General features: G+C 41.8%; 1 protein-coding gene across 5 annotated transcripts in view; it reads right to left on the bottom strand.

Annotated features, from left to right (window-relative positions):
- The window catches only part of unc5cb (unc-5 netrin receptor Cb), a 212526-nt gene that overhangs the window by 12676 nt on the left and 179014 nt on the right, over positions 1-20836 (bottom strand). For 2 of the 5 annotated variants that reach the window (XM_074618094.1, XM_074618090.1), the window contains 6 exons: positions 14943-15123; positions 12004-12171; positions 11557-11721; positions 6661-6717; positions 3729-3920; positions 1284-1646 (listed from right to left, as the gene is read on the bottom strand). In XM_074618094.1, the coding sequence (XP_074474195.1) occupies positions 1284-1646; positions 3729-3920; positions 6661-6717; positions 11557-11721; positions 12004-12171; positions 14943-15123 (1126 nt within the window). The remainder of the gene's footprint in view (positions 1-1283; positions 1647-3728; positions 3921-6660; positions 6718-11556; positions 11722-12003; positions 12172-14942; positions 15124-20836) is intronic. The other 3 variants (XM_074618092.1, XM_074618091.1, XM_074618095.1) reach the window with 3 other exon arrangements.

Genomic DNA, 20836 nt, shown 5'->3' on the forward strand with positions numbered 1-20836 from the left:
TGGAACACAATTTGTACTGTATTTCAGTCCAGTTTAGTGAACATTTTCAAACATTTAAAACTAGATTGAAACAAACATACCAGTACTCATTATTATTAGTTTTGGTTTCACAGTGTGTATTAATAAATGTGATTATTTGCTTTCTTGCAGAGAGTTGATGAGAAGATCAATACCACTCTCATCTGTCCAATATAAAGCTACAGCAAGGAGCCAGATAGCTTAGCTTAGCATAAAGACTGAAAACAGGGCAAAACGACTAGCCGGACTCTGTCCGAAGATAACAAAATCTGCCTACAAGATCTCTGAAGCTCATTAATTAACACTAATAGCTTGTTTGTTTAATCCGTATGAAAACCAAAGTGTACAAATGACAAGTTGGGGTTTTGGGGGGATTAGTCGGCTAAGATTTCTTTAGTCAATTTGTCCTTTTTTTTAATGCTTTTTCATGCTGAATGACTTATTTCCAAGAAACTTATGAGCACATCCCTGGTGAACCAGATTGAAAGTGGTGCTTTTGTGTGATTCTTTGCAGAGGAACTCAATTTTATAGATCTGTCGATTAAACCTACTAACTCATTAACTAAAACAAAATCGTACTGAGTGTTAAGTCGACTTTTCTTCGGTCGAGGACAGCCCTACTAAGAACATCATCACCTGTGAATGAAAACAGAAGGGCCCCACAGAGGGAAGACTTGATGGATGATCTCTTCTCCATGTCAGGCTATACAGTGGAGAGGAGTTAATCCTTCCAATATGAAAATATGCGCACACCCACACATATTCACATGCTCTCTCATGCACATACAGTACACACAAATGGAAGTACTTTTACTAAACGCTGATGAGAGGAAGAGCTCATAAAGCACCTGAAAGGAGAGCCACTGGGTAGATGAAAACATGCTGCTCCAATCAAAACAGACAAAAGACAGCTAGGGAGTTTTAAGATTAACTATGATTTTGCTGAAACTTGCAGATCCGTCTTTCATGAATGAGAGCTCATTTATTACCTCCGCCAAGGCCGAAGGCTTAGGAAGGAGGTTATGTTTTCACCGGTGTTAGTTTGTTTTATAATTTGTTTGTCCGTTTACAGGATTACTCCAAAAGTATGCGATGGATTTGAATGAAATCTTTTGGAGGGGTGGGGAGGGTTATACTATGTTTATCTCTGCTTAATTTGTAAATATGCAACAGATTGTGCCTGGTTAAACATATGAATATGCACTGAATCACGGATCAAAACATACTAATGTGAGAACACTTCTTCTCACTGTCTGATACAGTACCTGAGTTGGGCACGATGAGGTGTCCCCCCTGAGAGCTGAAGGAGCCCAGTGCGGTGCAGGATGGATCCCTGGTGCGGAGCAACGTCTGGGTCTGTGTGCGACGGCCCATCGTACCGTCGCTGTTGTCCAAGAGGCAGTGCGGTAGCTTAGGTGACAGTTTAGAGGAAAATTCCCCTCCCAGGTCGTCCTGTGGAGTCACTAAGCCTGAGGAGTTGTACACCTTAATCTTCAGGTTAGGAAGAGGGTCCAGTAGAGGGGAATTGGTCATGGGGATTTTGTCAGCCACATCGTGGAGGGCGTAGACGGGGCCGCGGTACATGGCGGCCGCTGAGGTCAGGTCAGGGGGTGCTGTTAGGAGATCAGCTGGAAAAGAAAAGAATCCAAGTCAAGCAGAGGAAATGGCTCAAGAGAAGGTTTGTGGTCAACTGTGAGAACTGGTGAGAAACCAGAAACCAAAATAGCCACGAGGAACTGAAGTGTCGGTAGCAATCAGCGAGACTGCTGCCTGGCTTTACTCGTTTGTTTTTCACTCATTAGGGAAGTCCACTTCACCACCAAGACACATTGCTCACACGGAGAAGTTATAGGCGCAGCTGTGATTCATGAGTAACAGATGGCATCACTAACGCTCAGTTTACCCAGTAGGTACAAGGATGAATGTTCAATAGCTGGGCTGAGTGGGTGGAGCGATGGCAGTGGGAGCTCTCTGTCCTCCAGCTTCTCCACTACCCACGACCCCTCTCCGTTTTCCAACAACACCAAGTTTCTATATACTGCAGATGTCAATGGAAGTCATAAAAAGTGTTCAAATAAGACAAGAGATGGCCAGAATAATGATTTAGGCCTATTATTGTTACCATTTCTTTTGTAGTACAGTAGATGTTTGTGTTATTATTAATGCTTTATAAAACATCAATTACTATAGGTATAATAGTGTAGGTATGGTTATTAGTTGCATTATTGCAGTATTTTATTTATCTCAAGCCTGCACAAGTCCAAAGACAACTTAAGCTAAATAATTTTTTTTGGTAAGCCAATCTGTTGTGCTGCACAATAGTTACGAAATGGCTCAAAATAAATAAACTGATATTATTTTGCTGACATTTTCAGTCAGTACAGACTGGTTTTGATTTGTGTATCACTATCAGATCCTGTTTTCAGTCATCTGGAACAGACATCTACTGATTTGGAAAGCCAGAGGCGAACGTCAATATAATTATTAAATACATTTGTAAACAGACAATTCTTTTATAAATATTCTTAAACTTAATTAATGAAAAGGAAAATCAGATGTATTTAAAGTGGGGGGAGAAATATTACACAGGGGTGTAACAATAATCAATATCCATCTTAGACCAATCAAATAACATTCTTAACGTTAATTGCTGTGGTTTCGACTAAACCAGTCGAATGATGTCCTTTAACATTATGGTTTACTTTACTTTTTGGGTGTGCTTGTTGCTTACAAATGTTTCTTATCAGTTCAGTGCTGGATTAGCAGATGTCTTTGATGCGTGTCGCGCAGTGACAGACAGCAACACAACAGAAAGAGCACATTTAGCAAAGATTCTGGTTTTAAATACTAAAATCTTAATTTCCTGTCTACTATTTTCTCTTTTTCCAGCTTTTCTTTTTCCTGTTCCTAAAACCTCAGACTAACACAATTAATCAACACAATCTAATGCTACTGTGATGTCCAGATCAAGTGAAATAAACTTTAAAAAAAAGAAAAATCTTCTGATCTGTCTCTTTGTCCAGCTCACTGCCACCTGTCGTCACCCCTGCAGTCTTGCTTTTAAGTTGTGCGTCACCGGCCCAAATCTAATTAGAGTTTAATATGCGACATGCAGACTGGCCTTATTATGCCTTAATGAAGGGGCATAGTTTGGCCTCCCGTCACAACGACAAGCAGTTTAATAGTTTCATCACCGCGCCCCGCACAAACACGCTGTCTGGATTTCTCCCACAAGCTTCCCTGCTCATCTACAGTCAAAAGGGCACATTTACATCACGAGTAACATACACGTGCGTCCAAAGCAGCTGAATCAAACCAATCTCACCAGGTTAAAGCTATGGGTTGCTAACGCAAGTGATTCCCAATGCCTGACATCACAGCACAGGGGTACAGGGGTATTGAAACTCCATACTTGGTTCTGACAGAAATGTATCTGTAGCACGGAGTATCGACACGTACCAAAAGCTCGGATCGAATACCCGGGCAGATTTGTTGTCTTGTTTACTTAAGCCTCAATCAGATATTTAAGGATTTAAATCATAACTTTAAAAAAATGTTTGGTATCTGTATTGAAACTCAACTACATTAAAATTAAAATGATACGCAGCCCTAGTGCCATCTGATGTTCACTAGCTCACTCACATGTGATTTAAAACACAGGAAATCATGTACGCACACATATAGAAATAAATATCTATCTGGTGCCCCACCTTTGCGGGCCGTCTTGATGCTGACTGGCTGGAAGCCTCCGTTGAGGGCGGAGGAATCGATGATGTCAGAGTCGAAGTCGCGGTGGTTTTTCCTGTAGATGAAGAGTGCCACGACGACCGAGATAACCAGGCACATGATCACCGCTATGACAATGCCCACATAAAGAGCTACGTCATCTGTACTGGGCGCCACTGGAGGAGGAAGAGGAGGAGGGGGGTGGGGAAAAGAGACAAAAGACAGAAAGAAAAATAGTCTTTTAAGATCTCATAAGTTCACACCAACAGCTTTCTTTCTCAGCATGCAGGAGTTTTGATGAAGCCATTATCAGCGGACTAATATCCTGGTTTACGATTGAGCCGGATATTAATAACCATCTACTGGGAAATAAATGCATACAGTATATATCCTGTCTTTTTTTGTGTGTGTCTGTGGTTAATGCTGGCCCGCTGTGGCAAATAATCTGGCTGTTGAATAAATTATTTAGGACAGTCTTAATTGTCAAAAGTGAAAAGGGATAATGATGCATGTCCTGTACAGAGTGACAACTTTTCTCCGTTCAGCTTTGTCATCCAACATTCAATGTTGGCTGATTTTCCACACTAAAGGACACACAAATCTGATAAACATGTGCAAGAATCATGACTTGTGGGTCCATTTTAACAATGACCAGTGATTTTACAAAGTCACAGATGAATATTTCCTATAAGAAGCCATATTGTGTTGTGTGTGAGAGGGGGCCATATACCATGCTTCATACAGATAATTCGAAACAAGAAAATAAATATAATGATGATGAACGCTGTGCACGACGACGTGATTAATAAGGACGGCAGCTCCGGTGCAACCCAATGACACACTGTCCTAACAAGCAGACTCAGAAGCGAGATCAAAAGTTCTGAAGATTGAGATATAGATGTTTTCATCTTCAAATTACCGTGCTCTGTGTTGGAGTTCACAGTCTGTCTCCGCCTTTGTTCTTACACACTGCAGATAAGATCTAGACATAGCTTGCATTTCTCAAATTGTCTTTCATCTCGGTCTCCCCTCCCAGAGTCTTTCTGTCCACTTTCCAGCTGGAGAAACCTCTGTGATTAGCGGGCTTGGCATGGATATAGTGGCTGTTGGAAGCGCAGACTCAGACAGGCACTCATTACCGATCAGACCTTTTAATGGATGCCTACTGACAGTCTGAACTCTCTGTAGTGTCGGGTAAAGAATGTCCTTCACTGTCACCAAGTTGACAAATGGTGGAGAAACTCTTCTTCAGAGGTATCGAAAAGCCAGAAGGCATGTGTGAGCCTGTATGTGTGCATTGTTCAACGTATGAATGCACACTGTAAATGTCAGGGGGCTCTAAAAAAAGTCAAAGACCAAAGCATGTAAACGCAAGTTATTTTGATGAGAGAAATTTGTTTTTCTTTAGATCATTTGAGTATGCAAATGCCAGAATGTGCACCAGTAGATGGCAGCATCAGCCATAGATCCATACACGGCACTTCCAGGGCAAGCATGATGCCGAGCATTTGTGTAAATTAGCCTCATGTGTCTCAGGGATACAGATGGCACTCAATCTGTGTCTCTAGTGTTCTCTTGCACAAAGGAGGAGACGAGGGAGAAAAGCAAGACGAGGGAGTGTTTTTGTGACACTGGAAAGATGTAAGTTTTTTTTTTTTTAGCACAGACTTTGGCTACAAGAGTTAAAGTGCATAGCTTCTTTTGCTCTAGTTCAGTCTTGATGTTGTTGGATAAATAGGTTTGTAAATCTAATTAAACAAGCAAGCCACTCAACATTTCAGCCAGTTTAAAATCCATTATATTAAATGTGCTTAGAGAGAATCTCTATCAAAAAAGGAAAGTGGGTATGACCTTCACCGGGGCATTCCTTTTCGCTCACAGCATTAACAGTGATGAAGAAAAAGAGTTGTTTCTTTAGGTTAAGATGTACTGAATAGCCACAATTAAAGAGGCGGGGGGAAGACTTCATTTCCCTCCGGTCCCCAGAAAAGATATGTGTGGGCTCGCCCTCTCTAGTCAGCCTTAACTGAGACGTCACATTAAAGAGGAGTGTCAAGATATATCCTTATATATGTTAGGCCTCTAATCCTTCTCCAAGCACAGACATGAACAGAAAACAGAGCAGGGACCCTTATGATGAAAGTCGGAAAATGTAATTTCACTGTGCTTTCGCTGCCAAGCTTCCCCGCAGTTATTTAACATACATTCCCACAGTCGAACAATCTCCCATCCACGCTTTGATGATAAAGGCAGCAACCTGCTCAGTGTACGCATTAAAATGTATCACTTAGATTAATACATCCCTTTGAACATGAGCCATTGTCGGAAAGGGAAAAGTACAAGAAATGGAAATGAAAGGGATTATTGAGCACTTCATTCTCTGTGAGGACGCAGAGATTTACAGGGGGAGAGAGAGAGAGAGAGAGAGAGAGAGAGAGAGAGAGAGAGAGAGAGAGAGAGAGAGAGAGAGACTCGCCGGGCTGAAGTTCGTGAGGAGCAACAGGGTAAAGGGCATTGTAAGCTCTGAGTTAAACAATAGCAACATGGTAAATGAACAGGCAGCTGGCTAGCAGAGACACATTATGAGAAAGGACAGAGCGGAAATCAAAAAAGGAAATGCCCTGAGGTGGTTATCTGCAAGTCAAAAAAAAAAACAGAATAGCAGAAACGTAGACGGGCATGAAAGAACAATGGAAAACATTTGTTGTATTTTTTCGTTTCATGTTTTTAGTGCAAAAACACCACTTGTAAAATGTTGCTCTTTGCAGAAATGTAATGTTTTCTAATGATTTATATGGAACTATGAGTGACTGCAAACTATTTGTGCACAACGTCTCGATGAAGATTAGGGACAGACAGACATAACAATGAATGTAGAAAGAAAAATAAAATGATAAAAAAAAAACAATAACTCACATGAATTTCCAAAATCACTCTGGTCTTTTGCCTCAGAGGACTTCTGATATAAGGAACCTTGAAGAGAGGAAGGAATTTTGGGTGGAGGAGAGAGAGTAGAGGAGGTAAGGAGTGGGGAGAGAGGGAGGGAGGATGACGGGAGAGGGATGATGAAAATCAAATTTAAGCCAACAGAAAAACAAACTCAACAAATGAGACAGCAACAAACTCATGAGTAGGAGTGATGACACGGGGAAACGATCTTTCTTGATTTGGCCCCTCCTCTCCAGATCTGTGTATAGAGTATAGAGATGGATGAGAGGACCAGGAGGGGGGGAGCATGGAGGTTCTGTGAGGGAGTAGCGTGATCCATCAACTGGGCTTAGTGCCTTAGCAGCAGCAGGACGGAGGCTAGTAGGTGAGGGGAATAGAGGGGCTGATGAAGAGTGGGCTCTCCAGCAACAGAGTGAATAGAACCAACAGCCTTGCATCGGTCACTGGAAGGTGGATGAAGAGGTTAGTGTAAAAGGAAGGGTTGTGTTAAGAGAGCAGGAAATGGAAAAAGGTTGAAGAAGAAAGAAAAATCCTCAACATACAGTAGATGGTTTTTGGACCGCGACTGGGCTCGCCGTTTGCTGACGTGAAGAGGAAAGCAGCATAGAGCGGCGGCCAGGGATAGTGAACTAGTACACATAATATTCAGTCTCCCTGGGACATCCATAAACAACTATACAAACAATGAAGTCCTTATTGGAGAGGGAGAGAGCCACTGGCAGACAAGTGGACCGACAGGAAAATCAATGGCGTGATAGATGGGGCTGGTGTGTTCATGTAATCAGGCAACGGGTAGGCCGGGCTGGAGCAGGGGGGGTTACTGTCAGGGTCAGTCTAACTGATGGCCCATTTGAACCCATCCTGTAGAGTTTCTATGCATCCGTCAGTATAGCCAGAGTAAAAGCATGCTTCAGTGGGTGGGCTCCAAAAGAAACCTCAGAGCCCAAGAGAGACAAAGATAATTCCTTAGTGACACAACGCAGAGCTGAGGAGTTCTCATAATAGCTACTCATAGTACAGGAAATCACTGTCTGCGTCTCAGCCATTACTTCCTTGAATGTGGCAGGTTTCCAAGCTCAGAGAAGGATACGGCCGTCTGGCAAAACTGATGTCATCGTTAGAATAGCTCAAGGTTCATTTTGGCTTCTGCTGCTGCTGCTACTAGGGGTAGATTCCACGGGGATCCTACCTGCACCCTCACATTTTAAATCCAAAGCATGGTAAACTCTAAACACACAGTAAAGTATGGAAACTCTTTGGGTTCCACACACTGCCAGGAAAAGCAGAGATAGACATCACGGCTAAAGCTGCATGTCATGGACAGGAAACGTTATTGTATTGTGGTAGCGTGCGGTCAAGCCAGATGTCACTCATCTACGAGGTCAAATCGGCGGACGCTACAACTGTAGAGCTCCCGTATACTGACATTTATGTTAAATGCATTCAAACGGCCTCGATCGAGCTATCGATCGACTTTTAACCCTTACTCGGATACCGTGGATGTTTAAAGAGAACTGAGCTGACGAGGAGAGCTAGTGACGGACTTGGAAACATTAGCAGAAGTATACACATTACTCAGTTTTCAAAATTGTGGTATATACAAAATACATATATGGATATAAGATTAATGAGATTATATTCACCAGAAGTATAAAACATGTTACATGTCTCTTATAAATTAAAAAGAAAATACCACTAATTTGTGAAGGAAATGTCTATTTGATTTTTGGGTTGATGGAAAAAAAAATCCTGACAATTACTCATATGTTTGTCTTCAGGACATCTCTGACAACATACAGGCACAAAATAAAGCATTTTTACCGTATCAATTTTAGAAATATTCCTACGTAAAAGTCCAATATTGGTACCTTGAAATACCTACATTTTCGAATACTTGTGCTATAAACACATTGCTCCATAATTCCTGACATTGACGGATATATTTGACTTCAGGACATCTCTGACTACATACCTGCTGAAAATCAAACATTTTTTACTTTATGAATTTAGATATTTTCCAAAGTAAAAGTCCCTTGAAGTGTATGATTCAACTTTTTCCCATGGTCTAGTGTTAAAAAAGTTAACAAAAATCGCAATAAATCGTAATATTAAAATGCAATACTTGTAGAATCGCAATACTTAAAAATCGCAAGACGTATCGAATCGGCACCCAAGTATCAATCACCCAAGTGATCGGGAGATAAGCATATCGTCCCAGCACTAGAATTTACGCTCACTGAAATTCATATGATATGCAAAATATATTTACATTTAATCAAAACGTTTCAACCACTATAGTAAATAACCTCATGTTCTTGGATGGCTGAAGTGAATCTTAAAGAGTCATGATTTCCCAGTCTCTGGTGTTTGATAGCAATAAAGCATTTGCCCTTGCTGGAGCATGCTCTCCCCTTTCTCTACATCAATATGTCAAGAGAATGTCATGTCTCAGAGCGGGGTTACCAAAGGCCTGGAATCAAGGACGGCAGACCACAGAGGGAGCGCAAAACAAGAGATTTACACAGGCCAGCCTCAGTGAACTGTGAAAACTACACTCTTGTGTTAGAGTTGGGAAGTTCCATCTGAACAGGCAGAGTGCAAGCTCTCTCGATCAATCTGTAGATACATAACTTTGTTAACTCCCAACCCCCGAAACTCCCCGACAGTTGAAATGTGATAAACAAGTTGCAAAGTTAATTATAACACAACTATCTCCTTTTTGACTCGGGTCAGTCGTGTTTTTGTGCAGCAGTGGAGGCATCACGACTTCTATTTCCAGCTCCGCTTATATCAAATTCCTTTGCCAGATTTCTGCGATGGATTGCAATTGAAATGATTTAAATAAATTCAAACAACAGAAAATAAGATCAAGCTGCAACGGAATCCACAGACACGTGTTTGCTCAGATCCCGGCCCTGCACTGGAGGGAGCAGATCAGCGGTCCGAGGTGAGTTCAGATTGCACACAATTTCCATTCCCAATCATATTTGCCATAATGTGAGCTTTTAGATAATGGGCTGTTTCTCCTAAATGCTAGTGGAAATGGTCATTAGCATTGACATAAGTGGCTTCACCCTCTTAGCTTCCAAAAAAATCAATCCCTGAAACGATCCTAAATCTATATCATTATGGCTTTATATTCTCTGCAAGCTGGCCATCAATCTACCAAGAACTTAATGCTTCTGTGATAGGCTGAGGCGCAGAGGGCAGGGAAGTATGGGGCGAACCCATGTTGTGCCACAGAGGGAAATAAAATATGATGAATAAGACGAATAAGAGTAGGTTTTCTTGTAGATTGCTCCCTGATGTTTCTATACACTGTAGACACGACCTTGGCTATAAAATCAGCTAATGCATTCCTCTGATGTAACGTTACATGAAATCATTGAACACTGAAGTCATAGCTTCCCGTCAGTCCTCCATACATATGGACATACAGTACAGTTTACTTTGGCCAGAGACATGCAAATCCATCAGCCAGCTGCGTCTAAAGATGCATAGTGACCGCCAATGTGATGTCAACCGTAACCTATAGTACATCATGTCGACACCATACTGCAGGTAGCAGTTTACAACCATATAGTGCGGCAAAATCTCAGATCAGCTGCACACGGTGACGGCCAACTGTATCAAATTCTAGACAACCAGAAGCCGAGCCTCTGTTATATTATTAGTGTCACAATCACCATCTGTAGTAGGTTATACACGTAATGGAGGCATCCGTGACAGCGTGTGGGGGTATAACACCTTCAAAGATGTTTATTGGAGTGGATTTTTATTAAACTAGACGCAGAGTTTAACTCAGTTAAGCGCAGTCTTCCCAGCTATTCCCTTCTCATCTTATTTCTCTTGTTATTAGAGGCATAGAAATGAAGGCAAAGAATGTTTTAGTAGATGAAGTTCAAGGTCTTTTCAAATACTTTGCCCTGTAGCTTCGTAACACTGCAGTAAACACACACAAACACATGTGCATCAGAGCAACTGCAGCATGACTCCGATCTGTGAATGTATTATGAGGGAGAGGGGACAGGGTTGTTGGCTGAACTAAACTGCGTGGCTGTTTTCAACTTGCTGGAAGAAAGAAGCAGAAAACAATTTGTTGCCTGCAGAAAAATATCTGGCTGCACCACAAACTGGCTTTTTGTTAGCAACAAAACAGTAAAAACCAATTGAAAGAATTGTGATTTATGGGAAAGAAATTCTGGTGCATCCCGGAGCCTTTTGTGTACTTTGAAATCATTGTAAGACGAGATTATTATGTGGTGTACAATACAAGCTCACTTTCTAACACATGTAATTGCCAGCTCAGGAAAAGGAGCAAGCCTACACTCGTGCCACTTTGTGGCCTCGTGCTTCCTCTCATTGGACCCAAGGAATCCAGTTTTTAAATTACGGTAGTAATCAAAGCAGTGACCCCCCTTATGTAATTACAATATAATCACTTATTATTATTTTAAATATAACTCCCAAATGCTTAGCCTGTGACAAGGATAATTACTTGGAGCGCTTCCCCCATGTGGCCAAGTCTTTTTTTTAACATATACTTATATATGCAGCAGAGCGGACACAAGGAAAGATGTGCTGTGGTTTCTGCTGTTATGTCACTTTTATCCAACAGCTTTGGTGTATTATGAATGTGCAAATAAAGAGATTGAAGACAGAGAGAAAGGCATTTTTAGCATGTCTTGTTGTTTATGTATGGGTGAAGTGAAACGGAGTGAGAGACAGGGCGAGAGTGTTATGTGTGGATGTGAAACACAGCGCGTCGATGAAAGAGCAGAGTGAAACTCATGGTCAAAGGGTGAAGAAATCTCTTTGGTTGGCAGGTCAGAGAGAGTAGCAGAGGATTAGTCGGGTACTCACTCTGCATGCACATCCCATCGGTGCAGTTCTTGGACTGGAGCACCATGCCCTCACAGTCCTTCCCCCCGTTTTTGGGTGCTGGAGCGCCGCATTCTCGCCTCCTCCAGTGGGTGCACTCTGTCCCACAGGTGGACCACTTACTCCACTCTGTCCACAGGCCATCCACTATCACACAACAGACAGGACAGACGGGGGCAGAGCGAATGAAATGAGCGAATGAGGAGATGAAGACAAACAAGTGCATGAGTGGGTGAATGGATACGTGATCGAGACAGCGAGAGATATGTGGGAGAGAGACACACACACACACACGTAAGGGTGGAGGCACAAACAGCGAAATATGCAAACACAGAGTTGTATCATATTTTATGTATTTCGTTTTTTTCTGTGCACCTATACCCTTTTCCGCCCACTACTAAGTGGGTGTATTGTAATTTGATGCCATACCTGGGCAGAGAGGATTGCACGGCAGCTTCTGGATGCCTTGCCCTTCGCAGATGGCGCCGCCGTTGAGTGGAGCTGGGTTGGTACAGCTGCGTGTGCGTTTCTGGTAACCGCGGCCACAGCGGCTGTTGCACACTGACCACTCTGTCCATGTCGACCATCCGCCATTCACTGGAATACACGGAAATAAAAACATGTTGAAACATCACTCAGGCTGTTTGTTTACAATAAGACGAAAATAACATGAAATCAAAAAAGCTGTAAAATCACAGAGACAGAATAAAAACATTACATTCCGTGTGACCTATCAATACATCATTTAAATCAGTTATAATCGCTCATTGTAAAATGTATATATAGAGAGTTTTTGACCATGAAATCTCGGGTCGTTACTTCGCCATGCAGCCAGACAGTAAATTCTGGTCAGATTGCTGTATTTTCCATTCACTGATTCCTCCTAATGCCTCTCTTCCCTCTCTCATCCATCTCTGTCAGCGACTAAATCCAGTGCAGAGTGACACCCGGGCTTGTGGCTGAGAACAAGTCCGTGGCATTTGAGATGGTGGAACTGGGCCCCTTGGAGCCTCCGACTTTCGAATGTGACATGCTTATGAGTGAAGCCCAAAATATTGGACTCTAGGGGAAGGCTGCCAAAGCCCCACATTTCTTAACTGTCTGCTTTCTTTCCTCCGTGGATTACGGATCTATCTGCTCTCTCCCTCTTTCTCTCCTTTGCTTGTGCTCCTGTTTCCAGTGTCCTTGTAGCGGGTTGGGCTGGAAACCACTGAGCTAAAAACAGATTGCTTGTCCTTCACCCTTTTTCATCACTAGTATCAGATACATCACTCCCTTATCCTTTGGGTTTATCATACAGCTTTATGGGGAGTATGTGCTCTTTCACATACAGCACAACTGTGCATAAAAGGTGTACATATCCCATTTTGGATTAAAAAAGCAAGGACAGCACTAACCGACGCAGTGGCTTGTTATACTTTCTCCCTCAAGGATGAGCTGACATCAGAGCAGTTACTCAACACTTAGTCCTAATAGACCGCGTTAGTAGTGACAGGAAAGCCTCGCACAGACAGCGACCCTTGTCCCTGAAATCGGCTCTCTTGGATTTATAATTTGTGTTTCCACGTCGCCCTTACACTGATCCCCAATAGCCATATTCTCAATTTTCATGAGACGATGTAAAGTGATGAGGAAATTATAGATTTGAAACTTAACCCTGGTGAAAGTATCAGTTTCAAGCATCTGTTCACTTTTGTCTTGTGTGTGTGTGTTATCCTCTTCATTCAGTCGGAGTATGCACAGCCTCCAGCAGGCGTTGTTGAACTTCACAGCCGTGCTGCGCAATAACAGTCATGTTAGCTGATGTTGGGGAAACGGTGGGTGAGTCTGTGTAACTGCAGCGGGGGTCTCTTTAAGTATGGCTCAGCCACATCAGCACCTCGCTTACAGTTCAGAAAATCACTAATCTTCCATTCCTTGCACACCTTCCGGCAGGAACAAAATGAGTGAATGTTACATGCCCCGGGAGAGAGAGGGATTTGCTTTATGCAGAGTGACTTTGAAATTTGTTTTTTTTTAGTTGAGCTGCCTTGTTATAGGAATTCAACACATTTCCTCTGCACTAGTGTCTGACTTTAATGAACCCTCATGTGGCCGGTAAGGAGGAGTGTTTGCAGGTCAGGAGATGAGACTAATGTTGGACCTCATTGACTTTGTAGCAATCTCGAAACACATAGGCTATCGGTCTGACGACGGATAAGCCTCTTGGGGGGAAAGGGGCTATATTTCTAGGGTTCCAGTGTAGCCAGTGGATATCCGGGCCAAGACTTCCTTTTCCGCACTCATTGTTTACAGTCCGATTAGCAACTTGAGATGCGAGAATGGAGTTGGAGTTGAGAGACGACATGTACATCTGATTTGTTTCACATGTAGCCAGTTTACAAGCCAATTCTAAACCAATAAAAAGTTAAATCATCGTCAGACGATAGCCGGTGGGTTTCCAGATTGCATTTCGGCCGATGCGTTCCACCTCTCCACACGGACTGTTTATCTGCATTCAACCAAAGCCTGCTCCAGCGTGATTGGTCAATACTACTTGGATTACAAACGGAAACCAGAGCGTTTCCCATGCCCAAATCTTGTACCGTTGCCTACAAATTCTACATGTGAAGGCATAATCTGTTTACAAAGATTAAGATAGTAATAGTTTACCAGGTATGCATGAAAGTTCAAACACAAACAATTAACACACGGTTTAAATTGCTACAATACAGTTGGAATGGAAGAACATATATAACACCATCAAATCTACATCACTTTAATCCCAATATGCCAGACACATACTTCAAATGTGACAATGCTAAAGGAACACTCTTTCACTGCTTGCTTGGTTAGCCTGATGGCAAAACTGAAAATCCCTTGTTGGTCAAAGTTGTGCATCCTGGGTATTTACCAAAGCGATTTAATCACTAAGAGGAGTGACTGTGCACTAACAGACTTGTGTCTCTTACAAGCTAAGAGAGAAATAGCTATAGAATGGAAAAATGTGAACAAACCGAGTATGAATCAATATATTAAAGATTTATCATAACATACATTACTAAAGGAACGTTTTTTGAAGATATCTGGGGGAGCTACATGGATTTTTTTTTAAAACAAACCGTTGGTAATGATCAATAAATCTTAAAACCGGGGTGGGGACGGGACAACTGGAATAAGATTATAAAGTGTAGTAGCCCATGTGACCTACAAGATTTCTGTACATTGTAATTACTGAAACATCTTTATCACCTCTGTTTTAGTTTGTTTTATATTTACTTGCATAATTATTTGATGGTATACTGTATTTACTGCCAATACCTTTTATTATATATATTAAAAACTATATACTATATATTAAAAATATTGTTAAAAAAGTAATAGTTTACCATAGACGATAACTGTGGCGGTGGTGCTGCGTCTCTTGGCGACGATGTTCTTAGCGACACACGTGTAGTTGGCGGTGTCAGAGAGGCGGGCCTGTTTGATGATCAGGTTGTGGTCGATGGTGATGTAGAAGTTTCTGTCGTCTGCGGGATCAATAACTTCCTCGTTCTTTAACCACTCCACCTAAGAAGAAGAAGGGAGCACAACATGAATAAAAGAGAAAAGACAAGAGGGCCCCACAGACGACAGGAAAGTCCTCTGTGAGAAGATATGACAGGTTGACCTCATCAAACCGTAGAAAAATCACAGCGAAGTGTTTAAACAGCTAGCCGTTTTTCTTGTCTCCCACTAACCTCTCAAATAGCAGCAAGTGCCAGGATTAGAGCACAATTGTTTAGGTCTCTGAGGTCCTGCTACAAAAAGTCAATAGCTATCATGCTCTTTTTATTCTCCCCCTAGAACAAAGCACTACAGTAACAGCAGCATTGTCACACAGTAGAGAAAAGAAAACTGTCCGCAATTCCTGAAGCTGAGAGTCTCTGACCTTTCCTTACGAGTTTCATTTCTCTAAATGATACGGATATTGAACTATTGGCACCATCACAGAACAGGGGACCATTTAAAGCCTTTATTCGGCTGTAAATCACCAAGATCCTTTTTCTCTTCAAGAGGTGTAAAGGTTTCAAAAAGAATAACACGTGCCGCCTCATACTCTGCAGCCACTTTGATTCAAAAAATATTTGCTGGTTCTCTGGTTTTCTTCAAAAAGAGCTGTCCAGCGATGGGGAGGCCTGGCAAATAGCTAACTTCCTGTGTATTGTGATATCCCACAAGGAGCAGGGCCTGATAAGAGATAAGACCCAAAGGAACAGTACAGGCAAAGATAAGTAGGATGTTTATAAAGGGTCTTTCTCATGAGAGATAAAGTATCTCAAAAAAAGTGGGACAATAACGTGATATAAGGGCTGCCAAAGACAAAACAGTATGCGGGGCTCACTGTTGTTGTTAGATTTCTTAAGGAACAACACAGAAACGGCGTGTAGTGGTGCAGAGATGTACAACACATTGGGCATTGTTGTAAGACCAGCATTGTTAGAAGTTTCTCAAGAGAAGATGTGACACGCACTGACTTACACGCATCACCAGTTCCACTAGTATCTGTGTTTGCTTGAGATGACAGATATCAAAGACGCCATCAGCGTCACACCTCAGCTGCCTGCTCTCTTATCCAGTGGGAACACATTGGAGAGGCTGACAAGATATTTTCAATACTACGCAATTATTTCACAGTTAAACTACCCAGGCCTCTTTCAAATCAGTGCATATAACACTTACTTTGTGCAGCTCACAAAACACCTATCCCCCCATGACAACCTTACATCTGAACAAATACTGGATGCAAACTTAATATCAGCAGAGCTTTACAGGAAACCTCTGTAAGCGGCGTGATGTATATTCTCTGCTGATTTAGTGCGTGCGACTGTTTTCTTCCATAAACATGTATTAGCTGAATCAATCTCATGGAGCCAGGAAGGATAGGATTCCCTCGCACGCCGTCTACTAGCTGAAATTAAACCTCTCTCGCACGAGCGCAATGCAATAAGGTGCTGCACGACATAAGATGCGACGTGTGCATCACTCACTCAGATTGTTCTTAGAACTACATTCCTCAACATGATGCTACACCATTACGTGTAACTCTTGCACAAAGAAAAAGCATGTTTTTATATTAGCAGCAGTTGCTAATTTAATTTGGATGCTTAATGAAAGCAGCTTTATTATCACACAAGTCAATGAGAACTGCAGTATTAAGACGCAAGACACTAAATATCTAATCTATGATAATAGATGTGTCGTCATTCCGTCGACACAATGTCAATTCTTAATAGGTGTCAGTCAGGAATTTATAGTAGAGCCTGTCCATATATGATAGGTGTATAAAATTAAGGATTTCAATATTGTGCTATTAATTTGGCTTCTGTTGTAATTTTATTGCAACAAATGTGCCTTGACATCTCCTGAGGTGGCAGTTAGACATCTGTCATGACTTTCAGGATCGCAGCATCAGAAGAATAATAATAACTGTGGTGACATTTTCCCCCTGAGGTTTCAACACTGAAAATATATTTTATAAAAGGGATATAAATAAATATACATTATACATATACATTATAAATAAGGTAAATAACTCTTGATCTCAAACCGGTTATCACTATAATGAAAGCAATGATGCACTATTACCACTCCATCATGATAGATTACAGGCAGGCTACAGTGATTATAGTGAATGCATCAATGACTATGTTTACATGCACACTAAAATTCCGCTGTTATTCAGAATATGACAATATTCCGAATTTGATACGGATCATGTAAACAGCATATGTCATTTGGATATTTTTCCGATTGTGATTAAGACGTGGGATATGCCGATATTATCCAGCTTTTGGGAGCATTCTTTGGACATGTAAACAGCGCATTCAGACTATGCATCTCAATTGAGGTTTTTACAGCAGTGTGCGACACGCGGCATCTTGCGTATTTGCAGCCAGCTCTGTGCGTTGTACACAAACCAACCAATTAGCTGACAGTTTGCAGAGAAGCATGCCCAAAAGAAAAACCCACATTTCTGGTCAGAAGGAAGAAACACACCTACTTTTACACATTATGAAAGACTTGGATATCAACAGGTTTTTGGATCTGCGCAAATATCGCTACACCGACCTTTTCAAAAAGATGGTTAGAGGAATTAAAGAGGGAGGCTGAGTTCGCACAGTCGAACAAGTCCGCCACCAGTTACGTTAATCATAGTATGCACGGCTACCGGTAACAGGAATATTTGTGTAATCATTATCTTCATTAGCCATGCAAACAGCTTAGTAGGAATATTGTCTTTTTCAGAATAAGGGCTAAAAACTGAATATTTTGTGCATGTAAACATAGTCAGTGCATTCATCGAATAAGGGTCATGTAGATTTGTGTGTGTTTTTGTGTTACAATATCACCATTAATCATTAATACTATATGGATATGACAAACGCAACCAGAGAGGAGGACCCCTGTGTTTAGAGAACAAAGATCTGACAGTGATCTGATTGTCATTATGTGTGTCCTTTGTTCCCAGTGTCATGATGAAAAGTCCAATAAAACAAATAAAGATGACGCAAACAAGAGAAACAATGGGGGTTTTGTTGGCATCATAAATATTGTGTTATTTAGAGCTCATATCAGTGTGTGCAGAGAGCACAGGGCATTAGTAAGTAAAAGGTCTATTCTTCGAATAGAGATTGACAGCTGATACAAAGAGGTGGTTATCCAATTTCGCACCAATCACAGAGGCAGCCTCTCCAAACGTGCTGCGTTCAGATGTCAAGAGCACTTTTATATGAGAAGGTAATTAAAAATTGAACAAAAGAGCTTTTCAGCGCAGATGGTGGGGTGGGAGGGAGACGGAGTGACGAGGGATAGAAAGTGGTAGAAACTCATGTCAGAAGTGGGAACGTGTGCGTGTGAGAGCAAAAGTGAGCAACAGTTCACCCGTCAATTTATTCTGTACCGACTATAATTAGGACTCATCAATAAAACCAGAGATGAAAAAGGTAAGCCAATCTACACCGCACTTGTGGAAAGATTTCAAATGATTAAAATCCTGCAGAAGACTACATCTCATATAGCATTTGTCCAACTTTCTCGCATGCCAACAGACTCAAACATGCGCACACACACACACAAACACTTGCAGCTCGTTAGCGTCTGATTGGCAGTGAAACATCCGGAGAGGTAATTGGCACATTTCTTGTCATTAACGAAGGGAAATTGCCACATGTCAGCCGTCTTAAAGAGAGGGAGTCTTCCTGTCTGGTCGGAGACAGCCAAGTGACAGACAGAGACAGACAGTAAGATGGAAACCTAAAACTAGAGAAGAAGAGAAGGAGAGAAGGAGACGGACAGAAAGAAAGACAGGTATAGGCACAAGACGGAGAGGAGGATGATAGATGAGTGAGGAGGAGAGCAGGTGTACGTGCAGCAGGAGGACGGTCACCAGTGTGCCAAAATATGTGATACATCATCACTGAGATGCAAGGAGGACAAGACAGAATAAAGACAAGGGAACGAAGGAGAAAGGTTACAAAGAGGTGTATTTGTCTTGAAGAGGTGAAGACTCAGAATGAGTGTGTAGGGAAAGGGAAAGACTAAAGAGGTAAACAAAGAAGAAAGAGATCCGACCAGAGAGGAGACAGCTTTTTCATCTCTTGAGCTCTGGAAAATTCACAGACCAGGATGTATGGGAATGGTATCGAGAAAAATAATAAAGACAGGTTAGAAAAATAAATCTGTCAAAGGAGGTGCGAAAGGGTTGCAGATAGCTAGACAGCTAGCTAGCGTGCAGGTAGCTTGATTTAGGCAATTATCTGCTGGTTAACTGAAATATCATTCATATATATATATATAAATAAATAATGTATTTACCCCAGTAATTTAATCAAAAGAACGCATGTAGTGCTTTGGCTCAGGCAGTGCAGGAGTGTTTGTAGTAGAGTGGGCTACACACGTAATGGGAGAATGCACTGTGCATGCAGAGGGTTGTCATTTTACTGAATTCCTATTTAATGGGATGCTAAATGAGGATGCTGAATGCAGTGCATGGTTACAATTCAATTAATACTTTTAACCAAAACATGCCATAAGATCTGGATAGTTTTTTATTTATGTGTATCCCCCCCCAAATAAGTTCACAATTTAAAAAAAAGGTACAATTTTTGTATTGAAATTGGGCAAAAATTTAAAAATTCCCAAGCTTACAGTAACTTCCCTTGGAAATTTTCAGGAAATTTACCAACCCTTTGCCACACCAGGTGCTTTACAGCGTCTAAAGTTAATTAAAGGTGCTAAATGTGAGATTAGGAGCATTTCTATTGCCTCTTAGCTAACAGCGCTAACAGTGTGAATAGTGGAAAAAAAAGGCAACACTGCTGAAAGAGCCAACAGTGTTAACCTGGGTGGGAACCAGAGAGTGGATGCTATGCTTCCGCGACGGCGCTGTCGGTCGGGATGGCGGTATTGGCTATAAACGCTGTATGAGCAGTGCAGAGCGGCGGCCGTGAGCCAGCCAGTGGGGCACGTTCACATGCACAAACATGCACTAAAAGCACGCGCGCGCCCGGCTATGTCAACAAAGAAGAGAGAAGCTCTGATTACAACACACACAGAGGGAGAGCGATTCTCTGCTCAAGACATTACTCCTCTATATCTACATAGCAAATAGTTGTTTGCTGCTGTATTAATGCTCTGAATATTGAATAAAGAACCTTTAAGTAAACTTAATCTAATGTAATATCATGTTGAAACAGGATGCCGGAGCAGAGTATACACATTTAGCCTTCAGCTCTTGAGGGAACCCACCATGATGGTCTACGTCCTCATCTAGGTGCTGAATTAGGACGCAGCTTCAGTGTCCTTCCACTGTCACTTCTCCTCCCACTAGCAAAACATAACTGTCTGCAGACCAGGCAGTAACCATCGAGTGGGATGTTTCTGTGCTCTGCCAGGGGTGTGCCGGCGCAACACTAATTAGCCCAATATACAGAACACACTGTATACAATCCACTCACTTGTTAAGAACCAGTGCAAGGCAAAACCATTCATTACTCATCGCTGTTGTGTCAGAAATAGAACGTACAGCAGAGTGTGGGGGTGGAGAGGGGTGTGAAAAGGAAGAGCGGGGGAGAAAAAAAAAAAATTGTTCCACAGAAATGTGTGAGACTCCTCTACAGAGAAGTCATTATGAGCTCTCCTGCTCCTCCACATGAAGTCTAACTATCTATCCAATGTAATTTATTCATATCCGCCGCAGGCTTGAATGACATACCTGGAGAATGAGCCACAAAAGGTTACA

Source organism: Sebastes fasciatus, chromosome 19 (assembly GCF_043250625.1).
Source record: "Sebastes fasciatus isolate fSebFas1 chromosome 19, fSebFas1.pri, whole genome shotgun sequence".
NCBI classification, from domain to species: domain Eukaryota; kingdom Metazoa; phylum Chordata; class Actinopteri; order Perciformes; family Sebastidae; genus Sebastes; species Sebastes fasciatus.